At 45.8% G+C, this 13,842-nt stretch overlaps 1 protein-coding gene across 2 annotated transcripts in view; it reads right to left on the reverse strand.

Annotated features, from left to right (window-relative positions):
* Positions 1-13,842, reverse strand: part of PTPRT (protein tyrosine phosphatase receptor type T) — a 917,718-nt gene that overhangs the window by 568,919 nt on the left and 334,957 nt on the right. For both annotated transcript variants that reach the window (XM_054697687.1, XM_054697683.1), the window contains exon 3: positions 9,014-9,285. In XM_054697687.1, the coding sequence (XP_054553662.1) occupies positions 9,014-9,285 (272 nt within the window). The remainder of the gene's footprint in view (positions 1-9,013; positions 9,286-13,842) is intronic.

Below are 13,842 nucleotides of genomic sequence, written 5' to 3' on the forward strand. Positions count from 1 at the left end.
CAATTGTGGCAAACATAGAGCAGCTGGCACCAGCATAACAACATGCTGGAATGAGGAGGTTATTAAGATAACAGGGACCTTCAGACATACTTAAATAAAACTGTTCAAGGGGTAGGGGGAAGGTTTGCAGAAATGAAAATGTGATAACTACCTTATTCCACAAGGAAGAAGACAACAGAAGCCTTTCTACAGAAGACTGGGGGATTTATTTTTAGTAATGAAAATGAAACAAAAAGCAAAGTAAATTGAAAAAAAGAGAAAATGGAATACAGGAAATGCATTTTTAAACAAATAGATTGAAATTATTCAACTTGTGTAACAAAAATGGCAAAAGCAAGAAAAAAGAACACTTTGGTTACAACAATAAATATAAATGGGTTAAAACAGAGAAGCATTTTCAAGCTGTCTAAATAAAGTCTAATTATATGCTATAAGATAAACACCTAAAACAGAATGACTCAGTAACCTTAAAAATAACAAGTTGAACAAACATATAATAGAGAAATGCAAATAAACAGAAAACAGTTGTTGCAAACTTCATGTAAAAGTGCCAAATTAGAATTTCAACCAAAAATTAAAAATTATTAAATGAACAAAAACATTAGTTTTAATTGCCTGAGTCAAAAGTCATAAGAGAAGAAAACTATTTAATAAACCAGTATTTGAAAACTTTAGCCAATGTCATAGTTAATAAATATAAAGGGAGAATGAAACTTCTGTCCAAATGCTCATGGATTATTTACAAAAAGGTTATGTAATAGGCTAAAGTATAATATCAATAAATCCCTCAAAGAAGCTGTACAGGTTTGGGTCAATACATTTTCTAACCACAATCATTTAAAGCTAAAAGTTAATAACCTTAAAAATCTATTTCTTGGGCCTCCCCTGGTGGCGCAGCAGTTGAGCACTGGGGTGCAAAGCTGCCCGCAGCCTCTGCAGCGCTGGTTCAATTCCCGGTCGCCAGCAAGGATCCCACATGGCGCAGCAGACCTCTCCTGTCTCACCCACTTCTCCCCTCAGCAGTGTATTTCATCAGTCTGCCTGTTCTGTTCTCCACTCTGGCTCTGGTGAATTCTCTCACCCTCCTGCGCTTCTGACTGTACCCAGTGATTGTATAAATAATCTTTAAAAAAATCTTTCTTAAAAGTTATACAGTACCTTCCTAATAGCTATGATGTCAAAGTAAGATCTGTAAATGAACAAAAGTCTGAAATAAAAAGTAAGTCAAATGAGCTGAGAAAAATGTTTTTAACAAATGTACAGTTAAAAAGTAGATATTCTGGACCTCCCTGGTGGTGCAGGGTTTAAAGACAGTGCTATCAAGCTACTGCCAGCCACTGCAGCATGAGTTTGATCCCTGGCCAGGGAGCTACCCACATGGTGCAGCAGACCTCTCCTGCCTTGCCTGTTGCTCCCCTCAGCAGTGTGATTCAGTACATCTGTCTGTTCTTCTCCCCACTCTGTCTCTGGTGAATCCTCTCACCCCCTGACCTCTGGCCTACACCCCAGTTCTTATATGCATAGATAAATACATCTTTAAAATTAAAGTAAACATTCTATTCTGCGTAAAGAATTCTTGAGAATCTGGGCCTCCCCTGGTGGTACAGGCAGTTGAGCACAGTGCTGTGAAGCTGTCTGCAGCCTCTGCAGAGCAGGGTCTATCCCAGCCAGCCGGGGAGAATCCCACATGGTGGGGCAGACCTCTCCTGTGTCGCCCACTGCTCCCCTCAGTAGTATATTTCAGTCAATCCACCTGTCCTGCTCCCCACTCTGTCTCTGGTAAATCCTCTCACCCTCCTATGCATCTGGCCTATACCCCAGTTCTTGTATGCATGAATAAATAAATCTTAAATTAAATCATGTCTCATAAAAAGAATTCTTGAGAATCAACAAAATAAAAAATGTCAAGTGTCTTCAACAGATAACTTGTAAGAGGGTAAATTGAAAAGGTAATCATCTATTGATGTATTTTTGTTAATGACACGAGGAGATTATGGATGAATATTTTCTTCTTTATACTTTTATAGATTTTCTAGGTTTTCTACAATAGAAATACAGAATCTTGGATTTATAGTAAAAATGGCATGGTTTAAGTTGCATTAAACCATGCAACTCTTGTATCTCTTTTGTATCTCTTTTCATGTTACATCATCACTATAACATGTACCACTGTATAATTAGCTCCACTGTCACACCTATCACACCATACTGTAATTGCTTGTTCACAAATCATCATTCCCTAAACTCTGAATCCACTCACTACAGAGAAAGCATCTTTATTCATCTACCCATCCATGTGCACATTCATTCATTGACTTGCTCACCCCCATTCATTCAATATTTACAGAGACCCTCCTCCATATCAAATATTGAGATACATCTGGGGCCATAAAAGTGCAGAAAAGCAATTAAAGTTCTAGCCCCGATAAATGTCACAGCTAGTCAGTGAACATAGACATTAAACAGATATGTAAAACAATTCATTTTTGATTGGTGGTATGAGGAAATAAACAGAGTAAGAGGAGAGAAAGTTTCTTTCTTCAGAGGGGTCAGGGGAGAACTCTAAAGAGTAATAATCATTAGATGCGACCAGAAGAATGAAAAACACCAAAGAAGAGGTGATGACAAATGACAAGTGCAAAGGCCCTGAGTCAGGAAAGCTCTGCATCATCTGGAAACACAAGAAGGGTACCGTGTGGCTGGGATATAGTATGTAAGCTGGAGACAACACCTGGCGTCTTACAAGACATACTAAGGAGCTTGAATTTTTTTCTAAGTCACTGAAAGATTTAAAACAGGAAAGTATCATGATCTAAATTACATTCTAAAAAGATCATTTGGGCTGCTCTGTGGAATTGACAGGGAAGAGAGCACCTGAGCAAGAATGAAACAAACAGACCTATCAGATGCCTATTGTAGACACCCAATCTCAAATGAGAATGGTTTTGATGACAGAGGGAGCTATGGAGAATAAAGATGATTGGGGAGATATTTTGAAGTTCAACATGGAAAGAATTGCTGTCAGATTAAGAAAGGAGAAAGGAAGGAAAGAAAAGGCTAAATAAGGACTCTTCAGTGGGGGGCTTGAGCATCTGGATGATTTGCTGTCGTTTATCGACATAGAGAAGATGACATGAACAGGGTAGGTGGGCACACACGCAGAGTTGCCTCAAGATTTCCTTTTGCACATGTTAAGTATGAGGTGCCAATTAAACATCTTAATGGATATATTGAGTAGGAAGCAGGCATTTTGTTTCTGGAGCTCATGAGCGCTTCAGAACCAATATTCCAGATGTGGTAGCTTTGGCAATTAAACACCATTTAGAGGTAGAGAACAAGCTGAGGTCACCTTGAAAGACAAAGTAGATAGTTTAAAGAAGCCAAGTAGGCCGCTTGGCTTCGGCACAAGGCCAAGTGCTAAAAGCTCAAGTGGGGATTTCTTGGGATGGAGAGATTGGAATATGATTGGAGAGAGAGTAATGAGTGAAATAGCATAAAATACAAGAGGGTGAGGGATCAGTGAAACAGGATCGAGTGGTGATCCACTGGGATCAGACACGAGTGGAGGAATTGGTATTGGCCAGAAGGGGAACCTCTCTAGCTAATTCTGAATGAAAAATAAAGAAATATAACCACAGTAATAAAGGAAGAGGACCGTTCATGTTTTCATGGGGAGAGATGACCAGTAGGGTTAATCAAGAGAGACATGCTGTCCTGCAGCCATTCAGGGAGGCCTGATAGGGGGAGACTTGCCTCTTAGTGGAGAGGAAGCATGCAGGAGAGGGATGGGTGGAGTTCAAAGGGTGGGGGAGTTGCCCATGCCCCAGGATGCACCCTCCTGAATATGCGATGAAGTTCCTCTGGCCAGATGCCAGAGGCAGTCCTGAGAAAGGCACTGAGTTCAAATCCACTTGAATGCAAGACAGGCGAGTCCTAAATTTCAGGATTCTACACAGCATTTATAAGAGTTGACTAAGAAGCAATTTCACCAAGGCAGGGGTTAGAGTACTATGAGCAAGTGGCTGCAAAATTAATAAAAGAAAGTTCTCTTACTGTTTCTCAAATCTTGGGAAGGTCTAGAATCATTAAAAACATGAAATGGAATCCACCTCACCTGGAAAGGGGCACAGCTAAGGCGACATTTAATAAGCCCTCGCTCTGCAGCAGATGCAGGAAAGGCAGCGGATGGCAGAGGGATGTGCCCATCCAAGGCACCTGGTGCCAGAAAGCCCACTAATAAGAAAGATGAAACTTCCCTGATTACAGAGCCTAAAAGTCAATTTTAGGACTATGAAATATGACTTTAATAAATGAATACATAAGCCATGAGGGTCCCAAACCCAGCACTGCTAAAAACCAAAATAGTATTTAGTCCACAGATCCCTACATGAAGGATCAGCACTTGGTCTGGTCTTCAAATCTAGTGATTTTGAAAATCTTTCTGCGAATGCCTTGGAACCTCCTGGTGGGTCCCTTTTTCTCTGCTCCAGATGTCTGCGTGGGAAGGCGCCCCTGAGTGTGCAGAGTCGGTATGTGTGGGCTTGAGACTATCCATTAGTGACTGTGTGTGTCTGTGCATGCATTTATAAGTGTTGACTACACACACACACACACACACACACACACACTCTAGATATGGGTCTTTTCTAAACCGCTGCTCTTAGCGCATTAGGGTCTTTCTCACCACAAAGCTCAGAGCAGCGGAAGTGCAGTGCAGTGTGATGGCGCTGCAGTGGCCAACAAGTTGGAAATCACAGAGCATTCTCCCAGAGGAGCTGCTTATCACAAGGACGGCTCAACAAGGGGTATTTCTTCAAACGCTTCCGTCCACTTTGCTTTTCTCCCCTCCCTTCTTTCCAACAATTGCTAAGCCTGACATGACCTTACACACAAGCTGTCTACTTTTATGCTACCTCAACCCACAGCACTGCCCTCTACACCTATCACCCTGCACATTTTACAAAGGAGAGAACTGGGGTGCAGAACAGGACATACCCAACATTATGCAGGTAGAAAGTTCTCAGAATGAGCAAGCTTTTCTCCCTCTAGGCAGAAAAGTGAACCTGGAGCTAGAGGACCTAGATAGGACTGTAGGGACCTCACTTACTAATAATATCCCCTACTCTGGACCCCAGGACATCATGCTCTCCAACACATGGAGTTACTCACAGATACGTGCGACAGGATGCTTACCACAGAGCTGGGACCTAGAGGAAGCCTTCGCCTTTTTTCCTCCTCTGCACCCAATCAGAGATGGATCTCCCTCTCCTGGATCACTTCTCCTGCTTCTTAGGCTTGCACCTGTGGGCCCCATTGGAACCCATTTATATTGGGCCCCAAGTAAGAGGCTTTTATTGGAACGCTGTGGTCTCACAGGAGATACCCATGGCCTTACAGAAATTAATTTTATACTAGTGATACAGAGGTTAGTTCTGGGACTGGGACATTAGGATCTGCTCTCAGCTTTGCCAATGGTTTTCTGTGTGTTCTTGGTCATCACTATCTGTAGGATAAGTGAAAAAATACCAGGGTTTTCCTGCCCTCCCGCCATTAGGATGACGGAACCCTGTGGTCCCAAATGCATGCCTGATAGCGGGCACCTGGAATAGGGTGTGGGCATGTGTAAGTGGGATTCATCTGGGCTAAGACTGGGCTTATAAGGGTGGCATCATGGGGATGCCAGCAGAACCACGAGAGGAGCAGAGAACAAGGCCATGATGAGAAAACGCCGGAGAGCCCAGATAGATTGAAGACTTGCCTGCCAGCCTCCCGGCCCCCCAGCACCTCTGCCTGCCATCTACCTGGTAAATCTCAATAAAAGCCTGCAAAAGCCACTGAGGGCTCCAGGACTCCTCCTTCACCCCGTCTGCTCGGGTCATAGATATCCTGCCCTGTGTCATTCCCGCCGTTACACCATCCATCTCTGGACGTCGGCTTTATCACCTACATCAGGATTCAACAAGCTACAGCCTTGAGACCAAACCTCATCCTTCCACTTGTTTTTGTACATAGCTTCATTGGAACAGAGCTCTATCTACTCCCTTGCAATCGCCCATGCTGTGGGCACTGCCCCCCCAAAAGGGCTACCTTGTGGAGGTTGAACTAAGGACCAGTGAAGGTCTCCCCTCAGATATTAGGGTGGCCACTCACCTTGCCACCCACAGGTCAGTCCATCTTCTGCTTCTGACTCTAGAGAAATTTCTCCAAAATGCAGATATTAAGATGTCACTATTGTGCAACCAGCCCAGGCTGGGCAGGTTCATTGTTGATTCAAGGCAAACAAAAAGAGAATTTTGGAGCCTTGAGTATCTCGAACGTGCCTTTAATGTAGAAGCAGGAACCGGACACACAAGCAGACCAGCAGGCAGGGAGGCAGCAACTGAGTCCCAGCCCCTGTGGATCTGCCTTTTATCCCCCAGCAACTCAGCCCAGGTGTCCATATTTACATATGCCACGCCCCACGCTGGCTGGCTTGTCCGCCCAGGTGTCTGTACTCATAGGAGCGCGCGCCCCATGCTCACATGGCCCAGTGCTTTGGTGCGTTAACACGGTATCACGAGCAGGTGATACCACCTGGGAGGAACTGAGACAGGGTGGTGGCCGTAGAGGTTGGCGGCAGGGGGCAAAAAAGAACCTGAGTGACTATTTTCCCTACAGTCACTTCCTCACTTAAGACCTCTCAATAGCGGCACAGGGATTACCTGCAAACTGGCACCAGGGGTCTGACTGGGGGTGAGAAAAATGTTCTGAAATTGGGTTATGGTAATGGCTGCATGTAGGGTAAAGAAAATGTCAGGCTTTTCTGCCCTCCCGCCATCAGGATAGATGATGGATCCTTGCGGTCCTGAATGCATGCCTGATGGCGGGCACCTGGAGTAGGGTGTGGGCATAGGTAGATGGGATTCACCTGGGCTGAGACTGTGCTTTTTAAGGGCGGCGTCACGGGGACGCCAGTAGCAGCAGAAGCCAAGAAGCTGAGAAAGAAGCCGAAGAGAAGCCGATGAGAGAAGCAAAGAAGCAGAGAATGCCAGAGAGCCCAGAGAGAGTGTGGATTTGCTGGGGGCAGGGAGAACTGCCAGCCTCCCGGGCCCCCAGCACCCCTGCCTGCCATATGCCCGGTGAACCCCAATAAAAGACCTGCAAAACCACTGTGGACTCTGACTCCTCCTTTACCTGGTCTGCTGGATCCTAGAAAACCTGCACTGTGTCCCTTCCTGCCCTTACACTGCACAACTCAGAATTGTTTAAAAACCACTGGACTACATTAAAATCAGTGGATCCTGTGACATACATACCAAGTCACACCTTCATACATTTGTTTGAAAAACAAAAACAACTTTCCACAGCCCCAAGCCAAGGTGACCAGGAACTGTTACCCTACAGGCAGGCTCCATGGGGCGGCATCCTGCCCAGTGGGTACTATGCACGAGATAAGCAGGGAAAGTGGGAGAGGTGCCTCGAAACTGCTACTGAATTTTGGCATTTGTAGGGTAAAGAAAAATGTCAGGCTTTTCTGCCCTCCCACCATGAGGATAGATGATGGATCCTTGAGGTCCTGAATGCATGCCTGATGGCGGGCACCTGGAGTAGGGTGTGGGCAGAGGTAGATGGGATTCACCTGGGCTGAGACTGGGCTTTTAAGGGTGGCGTCACGGGGACGGCAGCAGCAGTCGAAAGCAGCAGCCGAGAGAGAAGCAGAGAACGCGGGAGAGCCTAGATAGAGTGAAGACTTGCTGGGGGCTGGGAGGCTGGCAGGCTCCCAGCACCCTTGCCTGCTGTGTACCAGGTAAATCCCAATAAAAGACCTGCATAAAACCACTGAGGACTCTGACTCCTCCTTTACCCAGTCTGCTGGAATCAGAAAACCTGCACTGTGTCCATTCCTGACTTTACAGCATTGCTGTGACATTTTTATTGCAGTTTATAAAAATATGGGTCCACAATGAGTAGGGGGGTATAACCTTCCATTTTTGGTTTGAGTAGCACACTCTAGAAGAGGGAATAGATGCGGTCTCCTTAGACAGTCAAAGCCTCCCATGACCCACTTGCTCCTGCAGGCTTAGTTCCCACCGTATTTCCTTTGTGACCGTCCCTCAATCCACTTAGCTTCCAAATTCTACCAAAATCTCACTCACTCATCTAACCCACGACAGGCACTGTTCCTGGCAACTCAAATGCCTTTCCCTTCCTTTTATGATAATTATTCACCTTTCAGGATTCAGGCAAGCAGCCCTCTCCTCTGAGAAGTCACCCTCATTGCCTTCACCCCAAATACCCCCAACTCATTCCAGATGGGGTTCCCCTGGGGCCCACTGTTCACCTTCACATACACATTCAAGGCCCCTGGGCTGGACCTGTCACAGCTGGAGAAGTAGTAATGGAAATCTTAAAAAATCTTAAATCTTAAAAAAAAGAGTAACTGATGAAATTGTTGCCTCCCTCCTTGCTCAAGTGGTCATTAAGGCTAGTCTCCTCACTGATTTGAAAGTAACTTTGTTTCTAGAAAAAAAAATTCCAGGCTCATCTTGATTTTTCCTGCCCCAAGAAACAGGATCAGATATTTCGTAAAACTGTGTTTCTAACTGAGAACAATATTGGAGAAAACAGATTGGACATTGCAGTCTCCAGGCTCTCTGACTCTGAATCTCAATTTTTCCACCTGCACAATGGGGTTAATAGCAGTGCCTCCCTCATCAGGTAGTTATAAGCAATTATTTTATAAAAAGTTGCAATGTCTATGTTCCTCCAGCACCCTGGAAGGCCACATTTTTGCCCCTGCATTGTAATTGTTTATTCACATATCCGTCTCCTGCCCCAGACCCATGAACTCCAAGGAAAAAGGGGCTGCGTTGGCATCTGCAGGGCCTGGCTAGGAGGAGAAGCTCCGTAAACATGAGTTGAACAGTGAGCAAGTAAAGTCCTTTCCCTTCCCCAACCTAACAATACCTAGGCAGAGAAAGAGGCAGACACATCTGTCATTACTTAAACAATCAAATCATGTAACACGCCATACCTGGTAGAAGTGTGGCCAGAAGGTGCTGATGGCAAGCTCTGCCTTCACCCAGCCCTCGGTGACGACCCCCGACACATTCCAGACGGGGTTCCCCTGGGGCCCGCCGTTCACCTTCACATACACATTCAAGGCCCCTGGGCTGGACCTGTCACGGCTGGAGAAGTAGTAATGGAAATCGATGCAGTGGGTGTCATTCTCCTTCAGGGTTGGCAGGAGGAGGTGGGCCTTCTGGCCAGAGGCCCTTCCAGAGCTGTTCACCATCATGAAGGATCCTGGAGACCCACAAAGGGGGAGGGAGGTAGAGACAAGAAGAGAGAAAGAAAAGCCTTCTGAAAATCAATCATACCCACAAACATGGTGGCCAGAAATCATGTCACTCCAGGAGGGTCTGGTTGATCCTGAAGAAACCACACCTCCTCTTTCAACCTGAGTGTCCTCTCCTGTCATAAAAAAAAAAAAGCCTACTCAAGCAGGTGGTTTTAAGAATTAAGCGATGGTTAAGGCATATGAAGTATTTCCACAAAATAGACAGTTTATAAACATTTACAGAAGAAACGTTACATTCAGCAGCTACTAAAGGAAGTGTGGAATAAAAACCCAGAAATGCAGCTAACTGCCACCTCCGCCTGGGAAGTGGAGAGAAATACAACCTCATGCCAGCTCAGGCTGTCTCAATGGGAGCAGAACCTCTACAGCAGGGGAGGTGATATTCCAACACACACCACCTGGACCTTTGCATTCTGTACAAGGATTACATGTGAGGAAGACACAATAAAAAGGAGGATGTCTTCAAGGAAGCAAGAATGACCCATAAGCAATGTGAGAGGCAAATGGAAGATATTCAGCCTAGAACAGAATTCAGCCTGAATGCTTACAGAGATCCAGTGGTTTATATATTATTCAGTTCAAGGAATAAAGACCCACATTGTGCCCCCAGGCATCTCAAAGGACAGCCACGTGGCTAAAGAATCCAATGATCAGCCAATCCACAATAAATGCTCAGACCCATGAGCATAAGCACAAATGAATGTTTACCACTGAGTACATTCCTTATTTGATAAATAGCACCTCCATGGCAATAGCTAATTGATAAAGATGCCTGAAAGGGCAGACCTATGGGAGAGAAAACCAGCAGGCACATGTCAGTTCAAAGAACCTGCTAACAAGTAGAACTGATGCAAAAGGGGATTGACTACCTGGAGACACAGTCAAGTTCCCCGCCGTGGCAGGTGCTTAACAGAACCTGGACAAATGAGGAGATGTCTAAGGACTTCTCACATTCAATTGTGAGGGCTGAACTCTGTAGCTCAGAGTCCTATTATTCAATGAAATAAACTGCATCATAAAACACAGTACATAAACTCAGGATGAATCTTCTCACCTAGAAAACCACTTGCTTTGAAATCTTATTTTAACCACCCAAATGTTCAATTCTAAATAAGACCTTAAGACTACAGACACTGAACCAAAACAAGGCACTTCCATTACTACAAGGCTCCTCTTTCTTTCACCTACTATCAAAAAGACTTAGAGCTGCCAGCTAATAAGTGCTGGGCAACTCATACCTTGTTGGGGTTCCAGAGGGTGCCAATCATTTGCTTCCAGGTAAATTAATTTAAAAGTAGAAACAGGGAAGAGACAGATTTCAAAAGCTCCACTTTATTACTCACAAAGCCGATTAGAGAAAGTAACTCAGACTTCAGGCCCGATTAGGCTTCTTGCATTTTCTTCCCTAAGCTATCATACAGAGCAGCTGAACCATCATGGAACCCCTCCTTCTGGCTCCCCCGGGCTCAAGAGGTCCTCAAGGGAGGACCACTCAGGGTCACTGGGTGGGCTCATCCCCAAAATGAGTCAACAAAAAGCAAGCCGATAAAGACAGGAAAACATGAAGCAAAGCAGATTCTCACATTCTGCCAGCCAGAAAACTCACCCTCCTGGCACCAGAGCCACTGAAGAAGATACTACAAAGGTGGTGTCTTCCTCTCAGGGTTCTAAGACAGGAGAATGTCCTCGTGTGTGGCCTGGTGGGAACACAGGGTAAGTGCAGAGACAGCCTCTGTCAGATGTCATCTCTAATTATCACTACCTCCCGGTGACTCAACAAGGAAGGAACCACTGCAGAGGGTAAAGTGAGGCACACAGAGATGGCAAAGCCAGCATCCATATCTGTCTGCCAACCTACATTCCACAAGACTCCAGAAGGTTTATCTGGGACAGATGAGTGATGACCTACAGAGTGACAGATGAGTGATGACGCACAGTCCAACAGAGCGACAGTCCTTGTCACGGAGGAGGGTGCAACTCAGATTGGGGGAGGCAGCCTGAGAAGCAGGAGGTGTCCGGCTCTCTCACTGAATGCCATGATGCCAGCATGGGCATTTCAGAGCCTGCCCTCCTGTCAGCTCACTCCAGGCTGCTGACATCCACAGCAAGGAGAGCCAGAAAGGTTCCCGCCCACCGGCTTAGGTTCCTATCCCATCCTGGCTTCAGCAAGGCAGCTCAGGGACACTCTTCACCTTGCCACCCCTGTGACTGCTGACAGAAGATGCTGCCATCTCCCTGAAGGTGGAGCTCGTGAAAGTTCTTGGCCTTCTATCAATGCTCCACATAGCAGAAAATTGCCAGTTCTCTTCATTCTGGGCACATAGCTGGACCACATTCCCAGCCTCCTTTATAGGTAGATGAGGCCATGCAATGGGGTTGGAGTCAATGGGACCTGAGTATAAAGTATGCTACTGCCAGCCTTGGTCCATAAAAGCCAATGTACATGCACACGTGCATGCAACACACACACTCATTTTCCATTCTCCATCATCATCTGGTCTCTCACAGGGTGGCCCTTGGATCAGAAGCCTCTTCATCACCTAGGAGCCTGGGAGAAATGCAGAACCTCAGACCCCACCCCAGGTGACTGAATTTGATCTGCATTTTTATCAAGATCCCCAGGGGATCTGTGTGCATATGAAGGACAGGAATCACTGTTCCATCCACCAGCTGAAAGCAGAAGATTCCAAGAGCCCAGTTCCCTGAGGATCCATGTCCATGAGGAAGGCCACCTAATTGGAACACTCATTTTTGACCTTAAATAAAGGAATATGCTATTATTGGGTCATTAAGTCATTGAAATTTTGAGGTTTATTTCTGCAGCTCATATTGGTATTGTTTAGCAAACCCCCAGAGTCCCTACTTCCTACAAGTGCCTTTATCAAAGGGAATAAGATGAGACACCACAGAAACTAGGCAAAGCTGCAATATACTCCAAATGGGGACATCATAAGAGCAGTGTCTTTAGGGAAAAAATACAAAAAGAAAGAGAATGAAAAGAATGGAAGAAAACAGATACCTCGGACCTCCATTAAGATCGCTAGTGTCTTGGGTGCGCCAAGCTGGGCTGGGGTAGGGCCACATGCCAGTTCCCCCTCACCCTCACCACCACCCTGGCCCATAACGTTGACTTGTGTGACCTGATATGCAATATCTGACAGGAAGGCATGTGTTTTGGTGCAAAACTCAGAAAGAAATAATTAGGGGGGAAAAGTAGAATGATAATGAAGGCTGCCACCTCACCAACCATTGACCCCTAAAGGAGGGAAGGGTGCACACAGCAGGATAGAGTCCTGCTCCTGAGTGTCTTGGCGAGACTGGAGGTGAGGGGTGAGCTCTGGGGTCCAAGTGGCAGAAAGTGGAGAGTAGTTTCTGGATACATGGTGGGGGCAAAATCTGCACCAACATCTGGCACACCCAGCAAGAGGAAGGGACACTGTGACACTGGCAAGGGCACCCACAGCAGCAGCTGAGGGGAGGGGTCTCCTGTGGCTTGCACGCAGTGGGCTTCTACAAGGATTGCAGAAAGGGACTAACCTTACACCCGGGGGTTCTCATGAGTGATGGGGAGAGTTTAATGATGGCAGACAAAGGACCAGTAGTGAAATAGGTGGAGGCTTGAGGGACAGAAGACTTAGATCCTGGGATAGTATCTTACAGCTGTCATTACAGATTACCACCAATTGAGGGATCTAGTACAACACTGATTCCCTTATCAGCCTGAATAAGACAAGTCTTAACTCAAGGTGTTGGTAGAACTTCTTTCACTCTGAGATTTCTGCAGAAAATCTGTCTCTTTGCCTTGTCCAGCTTTTAGAGGCTGCCTACACTCCTTGGCTCATGGGCCCTTCCTCTGCCTTCTAAGGCATCACTTCAATGTCTATCACGATGGCCACAGCACCTTTTTTTGACTTTGACCCTCTTGCCTGACTCTTATAAGGATCCTGCACCTTAGATTCAGCCAAACAATCCAGGATAATCTCCATTGTAGGATCTTTCATTTAATCACATCTGAGGAGTCCCTTTTGCCATATAAGGTAGCACAGGTACAGGTTCCATGGATTAGGACGTGGACATCTTTGGAGGATCATTATTTTGTCATCACAGATACTATGCGGACATGACCACACATATACCTCCAGACTAATGATCCACAGAGAGAACGTTGACAGACCCATTCAGCAGCCACAGATACACTGTCAAGAGGACAGGGGCCCTGGGGATCTGAGTGCTCTTATGTGAATGTAGATATTTCCTCACTATAGCAGGTCTTGTCATCACCAAAGTCTTAGAAGGGAATGTAACATAGAACAGCAAATTGTGAGGGATCATTTGGTTCCCCCCAAAACAAAAGCAACAATCTTGGGGGATAGATTATGGGGAGGTGTAGCTTTTCCTGAAGAAACTCATCAAGGTAATTGGTCCAAGTAACCAACATGGTCACACCTGCTCCTTAGATATCACCCTGACTTGTGGCTGCTCTCACACTGACAACCTAGAAT

Source organism: Talpa occidentalis, unplaced genomic scaffold (genome assembly GCF_014898055.3).
Source record: "Talpa occidentalis isolate TD23 unplaced genomic scaffold, MPIMG_talOcc4v2.1 talOcc4.10, whole genome shotgun sequence".
NCBI classification, from domain to species: domain Eukaryota; kingdom Metazoa; phylum Chordata; class Mammalia; order Eulipotyphla; family Talpidae; genus Talpa; species Talpa occidentalis.